Source organism: Pristis pectinata, chromosome 7 (genome assembly GCF_009764475.1).
Source record: "Pristis pectinata isolate sPriPec2 chromosome 7, sPriPec2.1.pri, whole genome shotgun sequence".
NCBI classification, from domain to species: Eukaryota; Metazoa; Chordata; class Chondrichthyes; order Rhinopristiformes; family Pristidae; genus Pristis; species Pristis pectinata.
The window spans coordinates 8537078-8556149 of NC_067411.1; the positions used below are offsets into that span (position 1 = coordinate 8537078).

General features: G+C 40.9%; 1 protein-coding gene across 8 annotated transcripts in view; it reads right to left on the reverse strand.

Annotated features, from left to right (window-relative positions):
* Nucleotides 1-19072, reverse strand: part of nek1 (NIMA-related kinase 1) — a 119811-nt gene that overhangs the window by 46440 nt on the left and 54299 nt on the right. For 6 of the 8 annotated variants that reach the window (XM_052019753.1, XM_052019748.1, XM_052019749.1 and 3 more), the window contains 6 exons: nt 18564-18647; nt 13168-13251; nt 10921-10998; nt 4113-4208; nt 2327-2482; nt 1653-1721 (listed from right to left, as the gene is read on the reverse strand). In XM_052019753.1, the coding sequence (XP_051875713.1) occupies nt 1653-1721; nt 2327-2482; nt 4113-4208; nt 10921-10998; nt 13168-13251; nt 18564-18647 (567 nt within the window). The remainder of the gene's footprint in view (nt 1-1652; nt 1722-2326; nt 2483-4112; nt 4209-10920; nt 10999-13167; nt 13252-18563; nt 18648-19072) is intronic. The other 2 variants (XM_052019754.1, XM_052019752.1) reach the window with 1 other exon arrangement.

Genomic DNA, 19072 nt, shown 5'->3' on the forward strand with positions numbered 1-19072 from the left:
CAGATGCTGCTCGACCCGCTGAGTTCCTCCAGCAGATTGTTTGTTGCTACGGATGCCATGTCTAATCTTTACTAATATTTAGCTTAACACAAGCACAATTTTGTCTGCCTGTTCATGAGAAAACAGTGTAGCTAAACAAGAAGGAACTTCTCATGTTACATTTTGTCTATGCATGACCTGCAGTAATGCTAGGAGATAGCCCTGTGCTGTGTATACCCAGGCATTGGCAAAATGCTGAAACTCATTATAAAAGGGAATAGTACCAAGACATTTACAAAATCATAGAATTAAACAGAATCAGCATGGTCTTATGAAGGGTGACAAATGGACTCAATACGTTTATTAGTATTCTTTGAGGATAAAACAAGCATGATGGATTAAACAGAACCAGAAAAAGATTAGATTTCCAAAGACATTCGATAAGGTGGCGCATAAATGGTTATGAACAAGATGAGAGTTGGCAAAGTTGGGAATAATGTAGCAGCATGAAGTGAGGATACGCTAAAAGAAAATAGAAGAAATAAATGGCCTATTTTAAACTTTGACAGGCTGGAACTACCTGTATTAAGCTGTGTACCACAGAGATCAGCGCTGGGCCTCAACTATTTCAATCTACATTAATAACTTAAATGAAGGGCCCAAGTACATTGTGGTCATATTTGCTGATAATACATGGGTAGGTGGAAAAGCCAGTTGTGGGGAGCACCAAGAGTCAGGCAAGGGTGTGTGGAAAGATGGAGCTGGCAAATGGTTGGAAGATGAACAACAATGTGGTAGGAACAAAAAAGTATGCTGTTTAAACTGAAGGAGATCACAGAGTTCTGCCGTGCAAGAACTTGGATTTCCTCATACTCGAGACACAAAATTAGCATGCAATTTGTAATTAGTAAAACGGTGGAACTTCAGCCTTTATTGCAAAGGGGGTTGAGTACAAAAATAGAAAAGTCACACTGCATCTTTACAAGACATTGGTGGGACCACACCTGGAGTACCATGTGCAGTTTTGGTCACCTTGTTTATATACCCACATTGAAGGCAATTCAGAAAGTTTAATAAGTTGATTCCCAAGATGAAAGTGTTGTAATGATTAATGTTTGCACCCATAAGCATTTGATTGATATTCTTAAATCCACGATGACTTTTCCCAATTCTATTTTCCATTTCCTTAATAACAGATTCCAGCACTTCACCTGCTGCTGATGGCAGGCTGATAAATGTAGTGAGCCATTTTATTACACAAAAAATCATATTTTATCAATATCTATATGTGTTGGTTCTATATAAAGAATGGGTGAAATACCTGATTGAAGTTTAAAGCCAAAATCCAGGTATTCAGCCTCCCAAATTTGCATCAAAGCCCACAACTTAGGTTTTCTGTGAAGCCTTGCATTTGACCATTTGGTTCACTGTCAGCTCTGAGAACCTTTTTCCAGATAGCTGCAGTCTTCTTTCCTCCTAATATTACACCAGTTAATAAGCAAATCCTTCAACAAAAGGAGTCACTGATAACTCAAGGAACTATGGATACATATTTGCCCCAAGAATGTACGTACAATCCAACATAAAAATACCAGCCCACAAATAAATTAGAGTTTGATCAACATTAAAACTCTTAAAATCTTTGCATTGCAGTTGGAATTTAGAACTCTCACCTGAATAGTGGTAGTGCTAGACCTTTTAATTTCCTCTGAGATGTCTTTAGCTGTTGAGGTTTCTTTTTCCTGATACCAGAAAAAAAATGGAATTATTCTTGTGAATTTTACTTACTTCAATAATTTTAGGCGTCAGTAGCAAGGTATAGTATTTATGACCCATCCATCATTCCCTTGCAAGACCCAATTGGAGAGGAAAGGAGAAGAGGGTGGGGAAAGGGGACAACAGCTGAGAGAAACTGGTGGGAGACTCTTCAATGAAAGAGTGGTTCTGCTCAGAAGTCTTTTCTATTTTCAGATACTGACACAGCTGTGGTGTGTTTTCAGTAGTTTTCTGTTTATGACAAGCATCAGCCAGAGTTTCTGCTCCAGATTTCCAGACCTGCTGGAATGTCAACATTTACAGAGATAAACATAAAATTAAGTTTATCCTCCTTGACTCCAAGGGCCACAAACCTGGAGAGCCCTATCACTTTAATGAGTATTGGCTGCTTGGTCGAAGTACTGGAAGCAGATTGCCTCACTTTGAACACTCTCTTCTCCCATAGCAATTTACCTTCCACTAACACTACCTGCTTAGTGTAGCAGTGCAATCCATAACATATGGAGGTCACATTCATGAAGTGGAGCTGAATTAGTTTGCTACAGTTTAAAAGAACTTAAGACACACTTACAACACCCACGTCTTTCAGTGCAGCAGTCATTGAAATAGCTGGCGTGCTGGATTTTGCTGGTGATTGAGGTTTGGAAGATGGGGCTGCTCCTTGCCTTCCTTGGGAAGAGGATGAAGATGCAGCTGTAAGTGGCTGCTTAAATCCTTTCGCAGCAAGCTGAGAAGAGTTTGAGAGTTCATCTGTTATCTTAACATAGAATCAAACATACTATATGACAGGTGGCTATTCAGCCAGTCCTGATGCAGGGTTTTGACCCAAAATGCTGACAATTCCTTTCCTCTCACAGATGCTGCTGACCCACTGAGTTCCTCCAGCGAGTTGTTTGTTGGTCCAGATTCCAGCATCTGCAGTCTCTGTGTCTCCTGGCTATTCAGCCTATTTGTTCTATGCTGGCTTTCACTGATCACAATCCCTTGTTCTTTCTCTATAACCAGTGCCAAACTTTACCCTTTAAATATACATATATTTTTCCTTTAATTTGTCTCCCCAAACCCCTACCTTTTCAGAGTGCATTCCAAATAGTGTAACATTTAACCTGAAAATGACAAGCTACTTATGCATGGATGAATATAATTAAACATTCAAACCAATCGATTAATCCAAATGACTTTTTTTTCTTGTTCCACCTTGCTATTGTATTCTCCGTTGCTAAATCATCTGCAAGGATTCTTCTAAAGTATTAAAATATTGTATTGCATCAATTATGTAGAATTATCTAAAGCTCAAACATGAGCAAACTTGGAAGTGATGCACATGCTAGTTCAACCACTGCACATGAACTGGTCTCATTTACCACTATTTTATCTCTCACACCCTGTTGCTCGAACCCAGTGGGACATCATGTTCACCTTTCCAAGCTACCTTCCACTTTTGAAAATAAAAAAAATACTTCAGATGCTAGAAATCTAACCACAAACAGAAAATGCTGGTCAGCAGGTCAGGCAGCATCTGTGGGAAGAGAAGTAGAGTTAACATTTTAGGTTGTTCCTTCATCAGAACTGGGAAGGAGATAAAAGCAGCTCATTAAGTTGCAGGGAGGGTGGGGAGGGAACGTGTCTGATAGGGTAAAACTGGGGTGTGCAAGGGGATTAGCTGTGAACAAGGTTATCTGGTCAATGAGTGAATGAGGGCAATTAGAAAAAAAAAACTTTCTCTTACATAAAATATACATGCACACCTTCCACGTTTCACCAGCTACAAAAATCACCCAAAATGTTGCTGCTGATGTGCATACCCTGACCATGACCTGCTACTCGCTTCCCAGATCCCAGAGACTCTAAGGCGACCCTCACGTGTGCCTTCAAATCTGTGCAATGCCCATGTTCCTTAAGTGTAACATTTGCCGGTGACCTACTTTTTAAGCCATGTGTTCTTATCTCCTGAATTTAACTACCTAACCTTCATTTTCACTCAATCATCCTATCCTTTTCACCCAAACTTCTTAACTGAACATCATCTTTCCCAGTTCAAGACTGTCCTTGCTCACTGTCAGTCATTACTGCATAATGAGCCTTGTACAAGTGTTACTAATGTTTTAACAATCAATTACCTAAAGTGCAAACTATTCAATTGTTTGAGATTAAAAGATACAAGTGAAATTTGAGTTTATTGTCAAATTGCCACATGCACAAGTACATGTATGCACAGGTGCAATGAAAAAACAGCAGCATCACAGGCACATAGCATCTAAGTTTTTCCATTAGATAATCTGTTTACAAAGGGGAAATCTATTAACAAGGAAAAAGATTGCATGGATTAGTAGTTCAGCTGGGACAAACATTCTTACGTGTTCTTCCCAGGCCTTCCTTTCTCTTTCATAGGCTTCTCTTCTCTTTTTCTCAAGTTGTTCTTTAAGCACAGCAGCTCGTGTGTTGGCTTGAGCCTGCAAAAAGGGTCGTAAAAATGCAATTTTGTGAATAAGATTAATTTCCACAAGAAGTTTTTTTGTTCTGTCCAATAATAGTGGAATTGCAACTCCTAAAACTGCACTTCACTAAGATGTGGCTGCAAACTAAAACCCAAGTTAAAGATGCACTACATCTGTTTTGAACAATTACTGTCTAGTATATAGATGTCAGTACTGTGAGGAGCTCCACTTGCACGTTGATGGGTTCTCGTGGGTACTACATCTTCGTGCATTGTTTCAAACAGTCACAGGAACCAAATACGCATCCAAACTAAATCCAACTCAGACTCTGATCTTCAAGGAAAACATAGCAGAGCAACATATACAATCACAATAAAATGATGCCAGTCTTGAAATCACCAACATCAGCTGCGACACAAATGAAATGGTTTTGTTTTTTTAAAGTCTTTGTCAGAACCCAACCTGCCAAACATCAATTATAAATTCCACACAGAGGCAAACATTGACTGGAAGATCATCATCTCGGTGAAAGACAAACTTTGGTCTGCCCGATTCTCGCTGGTCTTCCAGTGCACAAGACGTCTGTAAGTGAATGCTGCCGATGGACACATTCCAGGGTGCAGGAGTACGTGCCGAGGGATGTACTGCAGCTCCGTGCCGCCAACACAAACGCTTTGTAGGGGAGTACTGCAATCTGAGGGCCTGCTGCCACTGAGGGGCTGGGTCCTGTTCAGCAGGCTCTCAAACACCTGATGGGTGTATTGTTCAGTGAGTGGTATTGACACTTTGTAAATAGAATGCTTTGGTGTGCTGGCACAATTATTGCTTTGATTTAATGATACTGTGAATGCAAAAGAAATGTGCTGATTGTACTGTATTCAACAAAGTGTATACAGAAAATAAAGTTTACTTTTGAAACAAAATAATTCCTCGATCACTCCCAAAGCTTTCAAATTAACATTTTCAAGCATGCGTTTTAAATCATTGATGTTTATTATTTTCACCTATTACATAGTTTTCTTCAGTCACACAACCTCCTCACAGGTTTGACTGATACTCGGCTCATGGGCACCTCTGCCTTCCTCATCCACTGGAGACAAGCCAGGAGCCACAGTCTGACATTTCCTTACTTCAAGTCTCACTGAATTTCCCATTTTATGGTATAGTCTGATCTAATTGCTTTTGAGGCAATGAAATCTCAATCAACACATGAACCATGGTTCTCTTCGGGGTAATTTGCACTCCCAATAAATCAGTCAAGCACAGCCTTTTTATGGGAAACATCTGGTTAAGATAGTTTTGGGCAAGGGCTTTGCTAAATCAAGGTTCCTGTATTTCCAAAGAAGCAGTCCTGAATTTCAGCAATTCACTATTGCAACCGTGCTTCATGTTGCCAATACCCTAAACTGGAATTCCTTCCTCAAATTTCTTTACATGTCTAACCTCCTTTAAGACAGCCCTTCATTCATACTTCTTTGGTCTAAGCTTTTGGTCTTTTGCTATAACATCTCATTTACTGACTCAGTTTCAAATTTCAGAAATGATACTCTGAAATGCCTTGGTAGATTTAACAAATTAAGGCTCTGTATAAATGCTAGCTATTGTTTTCCTGTACATTCTGTGAGACGATTTCAATATACTTTCTTTTCAGCAATTCTTCCTAGATCAATCTTACTTTTGCCACAACTTCCCCTTTCATCGTTTGAGGTAAAGTGCTTCACAGGCTAAAATTCTGTCACAAGTTTTACATAAGAACCTAAGAAATAGGAACAGGAGTCGGCCATCTGACCCGTCGAGCCTGCTCCGGCATTCAATAAGATCATGGCTGATCTGGCTGTGGACTCAGATCCACCTACCTGCCTTTACCCCATAACCCTCCATTCCCCTACTGTGCAAAAATCTCTCTCACTGTGTCTTAAATTATTTAATGAAGTAGAGAAACAAAGGACTGCAGATGCTGGAATCTAGATGAAAAACACTTATGCTGGAGGAACTCAGCAGGACAGGCAGCATCAGTGGAGAAAGTTGTCCACCTATCACTGCTCTGCTTTTCCCTCCTATATATTGGGCTTCCCCTTTTCCTACCTTAAGTCCTGAAGAAGGGTCCTGACCCGAAATGTTAACCACCTGCTTTTCTCCATGGATGCTGCCTGGCCTGCTGAGTTCCTCCAGCATCACAGTGTTTTTATTTAATAACAGAGCCTCTACTGCTTCCCTGGGCAGAGAATTCCACAGATTCACTACTCTCTGCGAAAAGCAGTTTCTCCTCATCTCAGTCCTAAATCATTTCCCCCCAGATCTTGAGGCTATGTCCCCTACTTCTAGTCTCACCTACCAATGGAAACAACCTTCCTGCCTCTATCTTGTCTATCCCTTTCATAACTGTATAAGTTTCTATAAGATCCCCTCTCATTCTTCTGAATTCCAGCGACTATAGCCCCAGGTAACTCAATCTCTCCTCATAGGCTAACCCCCTCATCTCTGGAATCAACCTGGTGAAGCTCCTCTGTACCGCCTCCAAAGCCAGTATATCTTTCCTCAAGTAAGGAGACCAGAACTGCACGCACTACTCCAGGTGCGGCCTCACCAGTACCCAGTACAGTCGCAGCATAACCTCCCTGCTCTTAAATTCAATCCCTCTAGCAATGAAGGCCAATATTCCATTTGCCTTCTTGATAACCCGTTGCACCTGCAAACCAACCTTTTACGATTCATGCACAAGCACTCCCAAGTCCCTCTGTACAACAGCATGCTGCAATCTTTTATCATTTATATAATAATCTAATCTTCTATTTTTCTTTCCAAAGTGGATGACCTCACATTTACCAGCATTGTACTCCATCTGCCACACCCTTGCCCACTCACTTAACATATCTATATCTCTCTGCAGACTCTCCGCATCCTCTGCGCAATTTGCCATTCCACTCAATTTAGTGTCATCAGCAAACTTAGATATGCTACACTCGGCCCCCTCTTCCGAATGGTTAATGTACATCATGAACAGTTGCGGGCCCAGCACCGACCCCTGCAGCACCCTTCTCACCACTGATTGCCAAGTTAATCGCATAGTTGAATACTTTTCATTCAGATAAAAGAATCTTTTCAAAATGATTCTACATTTATTTATTAACTTACAATTCCGAATACTCCCAAAGATGTTGGAATGCTTATGCAGCTGCCATATCCGACAAAGAGCTAAAATTTAGGTGTGCAGGAGGCTTAGATGGAAAGTTCAAAAGGGCAAGGTCTAGATATCCAAGGAAAATCTTTAAATGGAAGCTATGTAAAGGGTGCTTAATCACCTTTGAGTGACACTGATAGCTTGTTCCTACTACACAGTTCTCTAATTATTTCAGTCTTTGCAAACCTATCATGATCTCTTCCTATAAGGAGATAACAAACATTGAATTGCACCATTGAACAGCACCAAATGGCTGGCAGGAAAGCTACATCCACAAAGGCATGAAACTTGGGTGGCCACCTACATTCTAACAATAAGCAGATGAAGTAATTAAAGATTCCAAGAAAGAAAACCTTCAGGTGAATAAAATTGAATGATTTTGAAGTAATGAGGGCAAATGGGATTAGTGCCAATGGGGAGAAAGGTTGGTTTGGACGTGTGGGCCATAGAACTGTATGACTCTAAAATAACTGGATTATACATAGAACAGTACAGGAACAGACCCTTCGGCTCACGATGTCTGTTCTGACCATGGTGCCAACCCAAACTAATGACATATGATGCAGGGGTTCACCTCGAAACGTTAACCATTCCTCGTTTACCACCCCCCCCCCCACCCCCACATACGCTGCTCAGCCTGCTGAGTTCCCCAAGCAGATTGTTTATTGCTCCAGATTCCAGCATCTGCAGTGTCGTGTCTCCAAATTGCATCTGATGATCTACTTCTTGGGTGAGGTGGAATGATGGGCGAGGTGGGAAGATGGTCAGGATTCACACGGCCCCCTGCTCTTCTTGAAATAGAAGCAGCGATCTTTTAAATTGAGCCAAAAAGGCAGAAGACTCCACAGCTTGAATCACCAAAAGGAGTGTGACAGAATTTTAAAAAGACTTTCCAAAGAGCAACAGAACTAGCTGATAACAGCAAGTCTCTGGACCTTTGTGTAATTATGACAAAGAAATTAGTAAAGGCACTAAATGCCAGAGAAGTGAGGATAACCGCCTTAATATAGAGGTAGCAGTTGATGAAATGACAGAGAATCCTAGAAAAATTGTCTAAAGCACATCAGAGGCCACTGCCAGACTATCATTCTGGTCATGACTTTGCAAGAAAGAGGGGACTTACAAAGAAATTGCCTGGAGAATGTTCGTTTTGAGAACAGATTGGTTAGTCTGAAATTACTTTCTTTAACCTAAATGTGGAAATTTAGTCAAGGTATAAAATTATGAGAAGGCAAGAAAAGCCAATTTCCCTTGGCAGAGAGCTCAACAACAAAGTCAACTCATCTCAACTAATTTGTCAAAGTTTTAGGCAGTCCCTCAAGGTCAAGGAGGACACCAGCAATGTGGGTTTATGAGGTGGCTGAAGCAGCCAACATGGGATCTAGACTTGTCATGCGTGGGATGGAATGTACCTTGTGAGCTGGACATAATGGAAGCTGGTGTTTCTTTCTGCCACTTTTGTTGGGCTTCACCACTGAAAAGACTCGAACTTCTCTGTGCCATCTCTCGTGGTCCTCCATTTGGAACAGTCGTGGGCCAGGGATTCCCCACAAATCAGTAAGGATGCTACAGTTTTTCAGAACATCTTCGAAGCATTTCCTTTGCTCTTCCAGTTATCATTTGTCATGACAGCAACTTGTGCAGAGTGTTTCAGTAGAGTCAGGCATTCAAACAATGTGATCCGTCATCAGGTTCTGGAGCAAAAGCAATGTACTGTAGATCCAACAGTTTCCCATTTGTTCTATTGATTAGCTTCATTCCAGTAGGAAGGTTGTTGGAGACAAAATGTTGGGCAATCTTGTATATTTGCATAACACCAGTCTTCATTGGGCATGGGTCTGTTGTGGACCTTTTGGATAAGATCACAATTCGTATGGTAGTACGTGGTAGACATAAGGTGGAGACAAATTTCTGAAGGATGCTCCACAGTTCCTCTGGACTGATGAAGTCAAAGGTCTTCGCAAGGTCAAAAAAAGGCCATGTGTATAGTACCATTCACTGCTTTTGTTTTGGAGTTGACACATGGTGGATATCATGTCTATTGTGCCTCTGAATGGATGGAATCTACAAAGGAATTTGGGGAGCCGTTCTCCAGCTGCTGGGAGAAGGCAGTTAAGGAGGATCCCAAAGATAATGTTCCTTATGGCAGACAATACGGAGACCCTCTGTATTAACTGCAGATTTACCTGCCTTTTTTGAAGATGGTCAAAATATAATTCTGGTAAATGCAAGATGATGCATTTTGGGAGGTCCTAGAGAGTATTGAGAAACAGAGGGACCTTGGTGTACATGCCCAAGTCCGCACAAATATATAAAGTGGTGAAGGCAGCATACAAGGTACTTGCCGTCATTCCCTGGGGCACTGAATACAAGAGCTGGGAGGCAATGCGACAACTTTATAAAACATTGTTTTGGCCATGCTGGAGTACTATGTGGAGTTCTGGTTGCCACAGTGGTAGAAGGACATGATTGTACGGGGAAGGGTGCAGAGGAGATTCACTAGGGCGGTGCCTGAATTGGAGGGCTTCAGTTACGGGAAGAGATTGGAAATGCTGTGCTTGGACAGGAGGTGCTGAAGGGAGACTTGATAGAAGTGCACAAAATTGTGAGGGGCATAGATATGGCACCAGGAAACTTCCTCACACAACAGATAGCACATGATTAAGGGGAGGAAGGACTTTGTCACTAAAGGTTGGTTGGAATCCTGAATGGGTGCCAGAGGCAGATACTCTCACAATATTTAAATATCCAGACAGTCCATTGAATAGCCAACATGTAAAAGACTACAGACTAGTGCTGGTAAATGGGATTAGTATTGATCCGTGCTTGATGGCCAGTATAGACATGGTGGGTTGTAGGGCCTGTTTCTCTGCTATATGACTGTATAAATACTGCACTTTCAAGACCAAGTCAGAAACTGAGCATTCAGCATTGGGTAATGTAAATCCTGATTTCCAAAAGGCATTTCCATAGTCTAGAAGATACAAGTCAGGTGTGATCAACTTACCTGGATGAGTTCAGCTTTAATAACATGCAAACAGCTTCACACACTGCAAGACCAAGCAGCCAACTTGATTGACACCCATGTAAGATCCTGAGATATGCACTCCCTCAACCAGTGGATATCATAGCAACAATATACCCTATCAGCAAGATGGATTGCACCTTCTAAACTGTGTGACCTCTACCACTGGGAAAGGTCAAGAGAAGCCAGCAGATGCAACATTGTCACTACAAACACACATTATCCTAACTTGGAGATGTATGGCTGTTCCATCATTGCTGGTACAAAATCCTTGAATTTTCTAATTAAATATCCTCAGCATTTCAAGATGGCAACTCACCAACACCTTCTCAATGATAAATAAGGCAATAAATGCTCACTTAAGACGTGGGTTCACTTTCCATGAGTGAATAAAAGATATACGATTCAAATAATTGAAACTATAAAAATAGTACCCTGGAGATCAAGTCCCCCATTTTAGTAATTAGCTATCCACATAAAAATCATAAGTTTTGGAGAAACAAAAGTCTTCCAAATCTTACCTTTAGTGCTTCAATTTTCTTGCGTTTGAACTCAGCCTCGTCACTGGATTCCTGTCCATCAGAACCATCACTGTCGCACTAAATTATATGAATAAGCAAATTCATTATTGTTTGACAGATTTCAAAACTTTGAGTATTCTTATTTACGTACATTTACTGTTCTTGAACACATGCCCCATTCCTGCCCGTTGTGTAAATGGCCTAAAATTATAAACACTTCCACAATGTGCTCTTGTTGGCTTAATGGCAGATAACAATTTGGATGTATGTAACACCGTATTGCACAAGAGTGTGGACACGGGACACTGGCACCAATGCCTGAATCATGTGCGACCAGTGTCCAGGTGAATTGCATGAATGTTGTTGTAGACAGGGCTTTAAACTCCATAGGAGAGGGGTCAACTCCAGGAACAGGATGTTTAGTAAATCAAGAGGAAATGAGAGTGGTGGCATTGGATAGTGAGGGGGAAGTTGTCAAGCAACACGAAAAAGACTGGAACAAAATATGTAAATAGAAGTTTGAACACTGAGCAAATCCAGAATTAGTATAAACTATACAAAAAAACCTATGTTTATTTGAATGCATGCAGTATTTGCAAAAAGACAGAGGAGCTGACAGTACAGATAGCAACATACAAGTATGATCCAATAACAATTACAGACACGTGGTTGCAGGGTAACCAGGACTGGGTGTTCAATATTCCAGGTTATATGATGTTCTAAATGAACAGGCCAAAAGAGAATGGAGGCAGGGTAGCCTTGTTAATCAAGGAAGCAATCAGAACCATGTTGAGTCACGATATACGGACAGTGGATAGTGATACAGAATCAGTTTGGATTGAAATCAATAGCAGGGGAAAGAACTCATGGCTAGGAATAACAACACCTCCCTCTGCAACTAGATCCTTGACTTTCTGACCAACAGACCGCAAATCAGTGAGGATAGGCAGCAACACCTCCAGCACGATTATTCTCAACACTGGTGCCCCAAAAGGCTGCGTCCTCAGCCCTCTACTCTACTCCCTATATACTCATGACTGAGTGGCCAGATTTTGCTCTAACCCCATCTACAAGTTTGCAGATGATACCACTGTAGTAGGCTGCATCTCAAATAATGAGTCAAGAGTACAGGAAGGTGATAGAGAGCTAAGTGACATGGTGTCATGACAACAACTTTTCCCTCAATGTCAGCAAAACAAAAGAGCTGATCGTTGACTTCAAGAAAGTGGGCAGTGTACATGCACCTGTCTACATCAATGGTGCGGAGGTCAAGAGGGTTGAGAGCTTCAATTTCCTTGGAGTGATCACCACCAATAGCCTGTCCTGGTCCAACCATGTAGATGCCACAGTGAAGAAAGCTCACCAGTGCCTCAGGAGGCTAAAGAAATTTGGCATTTTCCCTTTGACACTCACCAACTTTTATCGATGCACCATGGAAAGCATTCTATCTGGATGCATCACAGCTTGGTATGGCAACTGCTCTGCCCAGGACCGCAAGAAACCACAGAGAGTTGTGGACACAGCCCAGCACATCATGGAAACCAACCTCCCCTCCATGGACTCTGTCTATACCTCTCGCTGCCTTGGTGAAGCAGCCAGCATAATCAAAGACGCCACCCACCCGGGACATTCTCTCTTCTCCCCTCTCCCATCAGGCAGAAGATACAGGAGACTGAGGGCACATACCCCCAGGCTCAAGGACAGCTTCTATCCCACTACTGAACGGTTCCCTTATACGATGAGATGGACTCTTGACCTCACAATCTACCTTGTTTGACCTTGCGCCTTATTGTCCACCTGCAATGCACTTCCCTGTAGCAGTGACACTTTACTCCGTATTCTGTTATTGTTTTTACCCTGTACTACCTCAATGCAGTGTGTAATTAATTGATCTGTACGAATGGTATGCAAAAAGTTTTTCCACTGTACCTCGATACAATTGACGATAATAAACCAATACTAATAGTTCCCCTAAACTTGATGGGACAGGGCATAAATGGGTCAATATCTAGGACACATTTGAAGGGAACTGCAATTTTAATCTACATATTTATGGGTAACTGGCACAGAAGAGGAGTTGATCATATTGAATGGCAAGGGCAGGCTTAAGGAGCCTGGTAGTCTACTCCTGCTGTTTTCTTGTGTTCTTGTTCAAGTCTTTCTTTACAATAAACAGGAACTTTTGACTGATACAAGAGACTGCAGATGCTGGAATCTGGAGAACGTGGCCAGGAACTTTTGGCTTACCTTTTCTCCTCTAAGTTTCGCTTTAATTTCCTGCCTTTCATTGAAGTTCTGCAGTCTTATTTGTCGGAGTCTCACCAAGTACTCCTAAAGAAATAAATACATATTATACCAGGCTGAAGTTATCAGGTCTTTATGAACAGGTTACTCTGCATCTTGATTGCTTAAGTTTATAATTAAAAATATAAAAAAAACTCTTTCCTCCATAACTGGAAATATACAGGAAGACTGGGTTCAATGTTAAATTTCTATTGAGAACCACAGAAGTATTTTCTTTGCTGTCACTTCTTGTATTGCTTTTGTATTTTCTATTCCTCTGCCCAACGCTTGGGTTCACCAAATTCTCAGTTCCTTTTGAAGTGAACAGACGCCTCTTCAATTCCCAATGTTGTATTCTTCACTCTGTTCCTATAACTATCAACTGTTGTTGGAATAAGTAGCAGAAATGTTTTACCGTCCTCCCCCACCTTGCAGTAAAGTATTTCCAAATATCAAGGGGCTATCGTTTAGTATTCAACTCTGAACCAGCAAAAGGTCTCCCATGCAATAGATTCTGCATCATGCAACAGCAAAAGTCAAAACCAACATTAGGATTCTTCGCCAGTAAACCCAGATTATGTACATTGGGGTACTGTCTTGTATATCAATGGGAGCAACAGCAGAGTTAAAATTAAATATTTAAGTTTCAATGAAGTGCAAATTGACCCACAGAGTAAAACTGGTCCTTAAATCTCTGAAAAATGGCCTTCAAAAGCATTGACTGCAAAGTTATTTGCTATATGATAACAATGCATTCATTAATGTATTTAGGCAACATTTTAAATTAAGAAATGCCCAGTGGTTTTTGATTCCAACTTTATGAATTCAAGTGAATGACACAATTTTTCATACATACTATAAGTGTACATAATTTTACATATGCTGACAGCATTCACAGGGCTGAATTTCACATGCTGAGGATCAGGCAAAAAAAAATATTCAGAATGGTGAGCAATGCCATCATTGAAACAATACTTAGCTGTAGCACATTATCACAATACACCAAAGCAAAGTCAAGAAGGCATTCCGCAATTCTGAATTTGAATGGTAAAAACTGAAAGAGAAATTAAGAGATTTTGGCAGAAGCACAAGGACAAGCAAATACCAATAATTAAGCGCAAAAGGCTGGCAAAAAAAATGAAAATAAGCAAATAGTTGTTTTTCTTTCCCCCAGAAGAAACCCAAACCTTATTGTCAGCCAAATTTCATGATCACACATTGATTGATTTTCGAAACAAAAGGACACTCCACACGATCAATGCAGCAATTTGCAAGCTCCATCTTCCTAATGCCCTCCAAATTCTTGAATTTCGAGTAAAAATCTGTATTCCTTCAGGACACCTCCACTAATTCTGTAACAATGACATTATATATGAACACATTTCACATTTACTGCCCAATCATTCTTGAGAAGGTCTGGTCAACCAACTTCTTGAACACCTGCAGTCCTTCTAGTGAAGGCGTTCCCATAATGTTGTGCTAAAGGGAGTCTCAGCATTTAGGTCTCAAAACAATGAAGGACCTGTGCTACACTTCTAAGTCAAGGTGATTTGACTTGGAGGGGTACTTAGAAGTCATGGCATTCCCATCTGCCAAGAATAAGACCATGAGCTGAAACAAATAGGGATACGTGTGGGTCCCTTGGGGATGTTCGCCAGCAAGATGATGAGGGTTAATTGCCCAGTGGAAAGAGAAAGAAGAAAGACTTCCTGATGCAGAAAGGAGGAGTTGGTTGGCAATTGGAGGCCTGCAATGAGGAGGGGTAGTGAGGAAGCTGGAGGAGAAGTGGGTTGCAGGTGACAGAAGGCCATGAGTTGCCTGCAGGAAATTACTCCTGCTCCACTTGGCCAGCAACAGTGGTTAAGATCTATGGCCTCTCCACCGAGAATGAAAAAAAATGGCAGCAGGGCATGAGACAATCATCACGAGCAAATTCTCTTCCAAGTGGTAGACTATCTTGACTTGGAAATATAATAATGGAGAACTCCCTTCCCAATAGTACTCGAGGAAGATCTTCACCAAATGGAAATTTAAGAAGGTGGTTCACCAACACAACCTCAAGGGTAATTAGGGATAGCCAATAATTGCTGACCTGGCCAGCAATTCCTACACCCTGCAACGAAGAACTGAAAATTAAACTCGTGCCTCGTACACAGCAAAACGCAATTCTAAGTTTTGTAACACAGTCTCAACATACTGGGAATAAAAAACTATTTTCCACATCACTGAAGTTTATAATCCACCATATGAACAGTAACGATTATTGGTGTATCAATCTCAGCTGCTCTCTGCAGTGAAACTGTATTTCACTGTCCTGTGCAGATGCGCAATTTGGAATAACTACAGCAATTTCAATTCAAACCCACAGCACTGAACTAAGACTGTAAATTGAACACATTTCCATTGATTTTTTTTTAAATGACATGGAGTAGAGACCTTCTTTACCTTATTTTTCTTTACTCACTAGCTTAGTGATAAAGTCAGAGAATTTTATGGCACAGAAGGGAACATTCAGCTTATCAGATGCATGCCAGTCATAAATGCAAAGACTAGCTCTTGGTCTGCAGCCCTGCAAGATAGTATCCTGTGTGCAAAAAGACATGGGGTTGGGCTTCAATTTAGTCACTGTCAGTGGATCTCCTTATTTGGTAGCCAAGAAGTATACTGGAGTAGATCATTCAGGACTCTCTCATTTGATTTCACTTTCATCCATTCAGTGAGTGCTGATTTGGTTGGCATCTTCCAACACTAAAGTGAGTTTACCGAATTGAAAGCAGCAGAATAAAATTGCGGGGCCGCAGCTCTGCTCGAACATGGTGATGAATCCTCACTCATCAATTTTTTAAGAAAGCAGGAAAAAAAATAGCATTGATGTAGTATTTCTCACAACATTGGGACATCCAAAAGTGAAGAAGTTTGTTTTGGTATCCAGTATGCAGTTGCAATTGTACAGAGTAAAGTCTTCAGAACAGCAGTGAGGTAAATAATCAATTAAACTTCTTATTGGTATTCATAGCTAATTGAGGCAATAGTTTAAAATAGTGGCATTGGATCTTCTGCATGCATTGAGGGCTCAATTTTCTAACTCACCTGAACACGACACCCTGACTGTGCAACAGGCCCTCAGTATTGCAATGAGACTGTCAGGATCAATTCTATACTGAAATTTCATTATTGTGGTCTTAGGCTTAATTTTCAAGAAAACTACCTACAAGCCTTGGCTGACCTGCAAGTGCGACTTCTTAGCCAAAGCTAAGTTCTTACTACATTCTGACTCTGTGTCATGAATACGCTGGATGTTAAATTACATAACCCAAATGGAAAAAAAAATTCATCTAAAAAAGTTTCCTTGTTAGTCTATTAATTGGTATTACATGATGCAAATAGTTAAGCATTTACTGCTCTTCATAACTTTTCCATGGAAGCTTTAACTCATTGTTGAGATACAATTCATGTGCACCAGGCACCATCTGGTAGTTCACAAATAGCATTGGGCATGCATTATTGGAGAAAAGCAGAGACATTAAAGTCAATCCAATCCTCTCACGTGCAGACACTCATATGAGGTTATTTAATATCAATGCGAGACATTGTTCACGTTTCTAGACTAAGCCGATGATACAAAGTCAGAATTCTTTTGCCACAGATAGCAATCAGCAAACTCAACTCAGAAATTGAAATTGGATGCTTGCTGGCCTGCATATCTCAACGACCAGTGGTTCTTTATTTAAAAAAGACTCAATTGTTCAACGTTTGAGCTTGAGGGAGTTAGAACACAGAACAGAACAGCACAGGAACAGGCCCTTCAGCTCACCAAGTCTGCGTGACCGCGATGCCAATCTAACTAATCCCATCTGTATACATATGCTCTGTATCCCTCTATTCCCTGCTCGTTCATGTGTATGTCTAAATGCCTCTTAAATGTTGTTATCTTATCTACTCGCACCACCTCCCCTGGCCGTGCATTCCAGGCACCAATGTAAAAAAAGTGCCTTACAAGTCTATTTTAAAGTTTCCCCTTTCACCTTAAACCTATGTCTTCCAGTATTTGACATTTTCACCCGGGTGGGGGGGGGGGGGGGGGCGGGCGGAACAGTCTACCCTATCTCTGTCTCTCAGAATTTTATATACCTTTGTCAGGTTGCCCCTCACCTTCCACCTTCCAGTGTTCCAGAGAAAACAATCCAAGTTTGCCCAACATCTCCTTACAGCTAACAACCTTTAATCCAGATGACATCCTAGGTAACTTCTGCATCCTCTCCAAAGCCTCCACATTCTACAGCAGTGGCTGGAACTGGCCTAACCAATACTTTACACATCTTCAATACAACTTGCCAACTTTTATACTTAGCCCTCCAATTGATGAAGGCAACCAAGCTGTGCATCTTCTTTACCACTCTGTTTACTTGTGTTGCCACTTTCAGGGAGCTGTGGACTTGGCCCAAAGATCCATTAATGTTCCTTAGGGTCCTATCACTTAATGTATACTTGCCTTTTACATTTGACCTTCCAAGAAGCCCTCACACTTGTCTGAATTAAAATCTATTTCTCCGCCCAAATTTCCAACTGATCTATCATCCTGCTGAATCCTTTGACAAGCTTCCTCACTATCCATAACTCCACCAATTTGTGTGTCATCTGTAAACTTCCTAATAAGACCACTTACACTTTCATCCAAATCATTCATATATATTACAAACAATAGAGGTCCCAGCACTGGCTCCTGCATAATACACTTGTCATAGACCTCCAGGCAAGAAAAACATTCCTCCACCACTCCCCTCTGATTTCTATGACCACGCCAATTTTGGATCTAACTTACCAACTCACCATGGATCCCATGTGACTTAATCTTCTGGACCAGCCGATCATGAGGGACCTTGTCAAATGCTTTACTAAAAGCCATGTAGACAATACTGTCACTGCCCTACCTTCATCAATCATCTTCGTCACTTCCTCAAAAAAAATTCAATTATAAAACCTTCGTATTTCTTCGTGTGGAAGCATGGGATGCTGATTGTATGACTACAGCACAACAGTACTTAGTGGTAGTATCTGCATACACTTAAGCAGCTCATCAAGATCAACAGCATGAATTAGAATGAACATTTTTTCCCTATTCAAATTGCAATAATTCTTATCAACATATAAATCCTTGCAGATTCCTGCACAATTGCAAGACAAAACACATTCACACTGTATGAAGCACCCACTGTGATTAAATTAAATAATTTAAATTGGAAGAATACAAAGTAGGTAGTTACTTCCCTAGCTTGAACTGAACGTGCAATCTTCAGAATGCATGCTGACAGAACAACGCCACTGGCTTTATGAAGATGAGAAACATGCAGGCCTCCTACCTCTTCCTCCTTGGTTCTGGATTTTCCTCTTCCTGTTGAAATGGACCTGCCTCCATAGATAGCTGCCAGGTTTTGCAGGATCCCCTGTTTACCATTCAATGGGTTAAATTTTTATACACACCCTGCTTTCTTAAAAAGTGCCCAAACAAACATTCAATACTATGTGGTCAGTTAATATTAAAATGCAAGTTCAGCAAGGAAAAATGACAGTATCACTGGTCCTTTAAGAAAATAAAACTTCATAAGAATTTACTTCAAAACCACTCGTGTCAAATTAATATTTACTCTGATTGAGATATAATCTGACATACCCTTTAAACCCAAGAATAGAATTACCAGATTTATCTCTGAACACTAAACTTAAAGAAATCAACTGACATAGCTTTAGTGATTAAATTTAAAGTGACAGAACATCTTTCTCACCCAATGAGTCCACACATGAAGAATGCTCAGTTTTAGGTGCAGGATAGAGTATTAGTAATAAGTTCCCTGTGGGAATACAAGTGCAA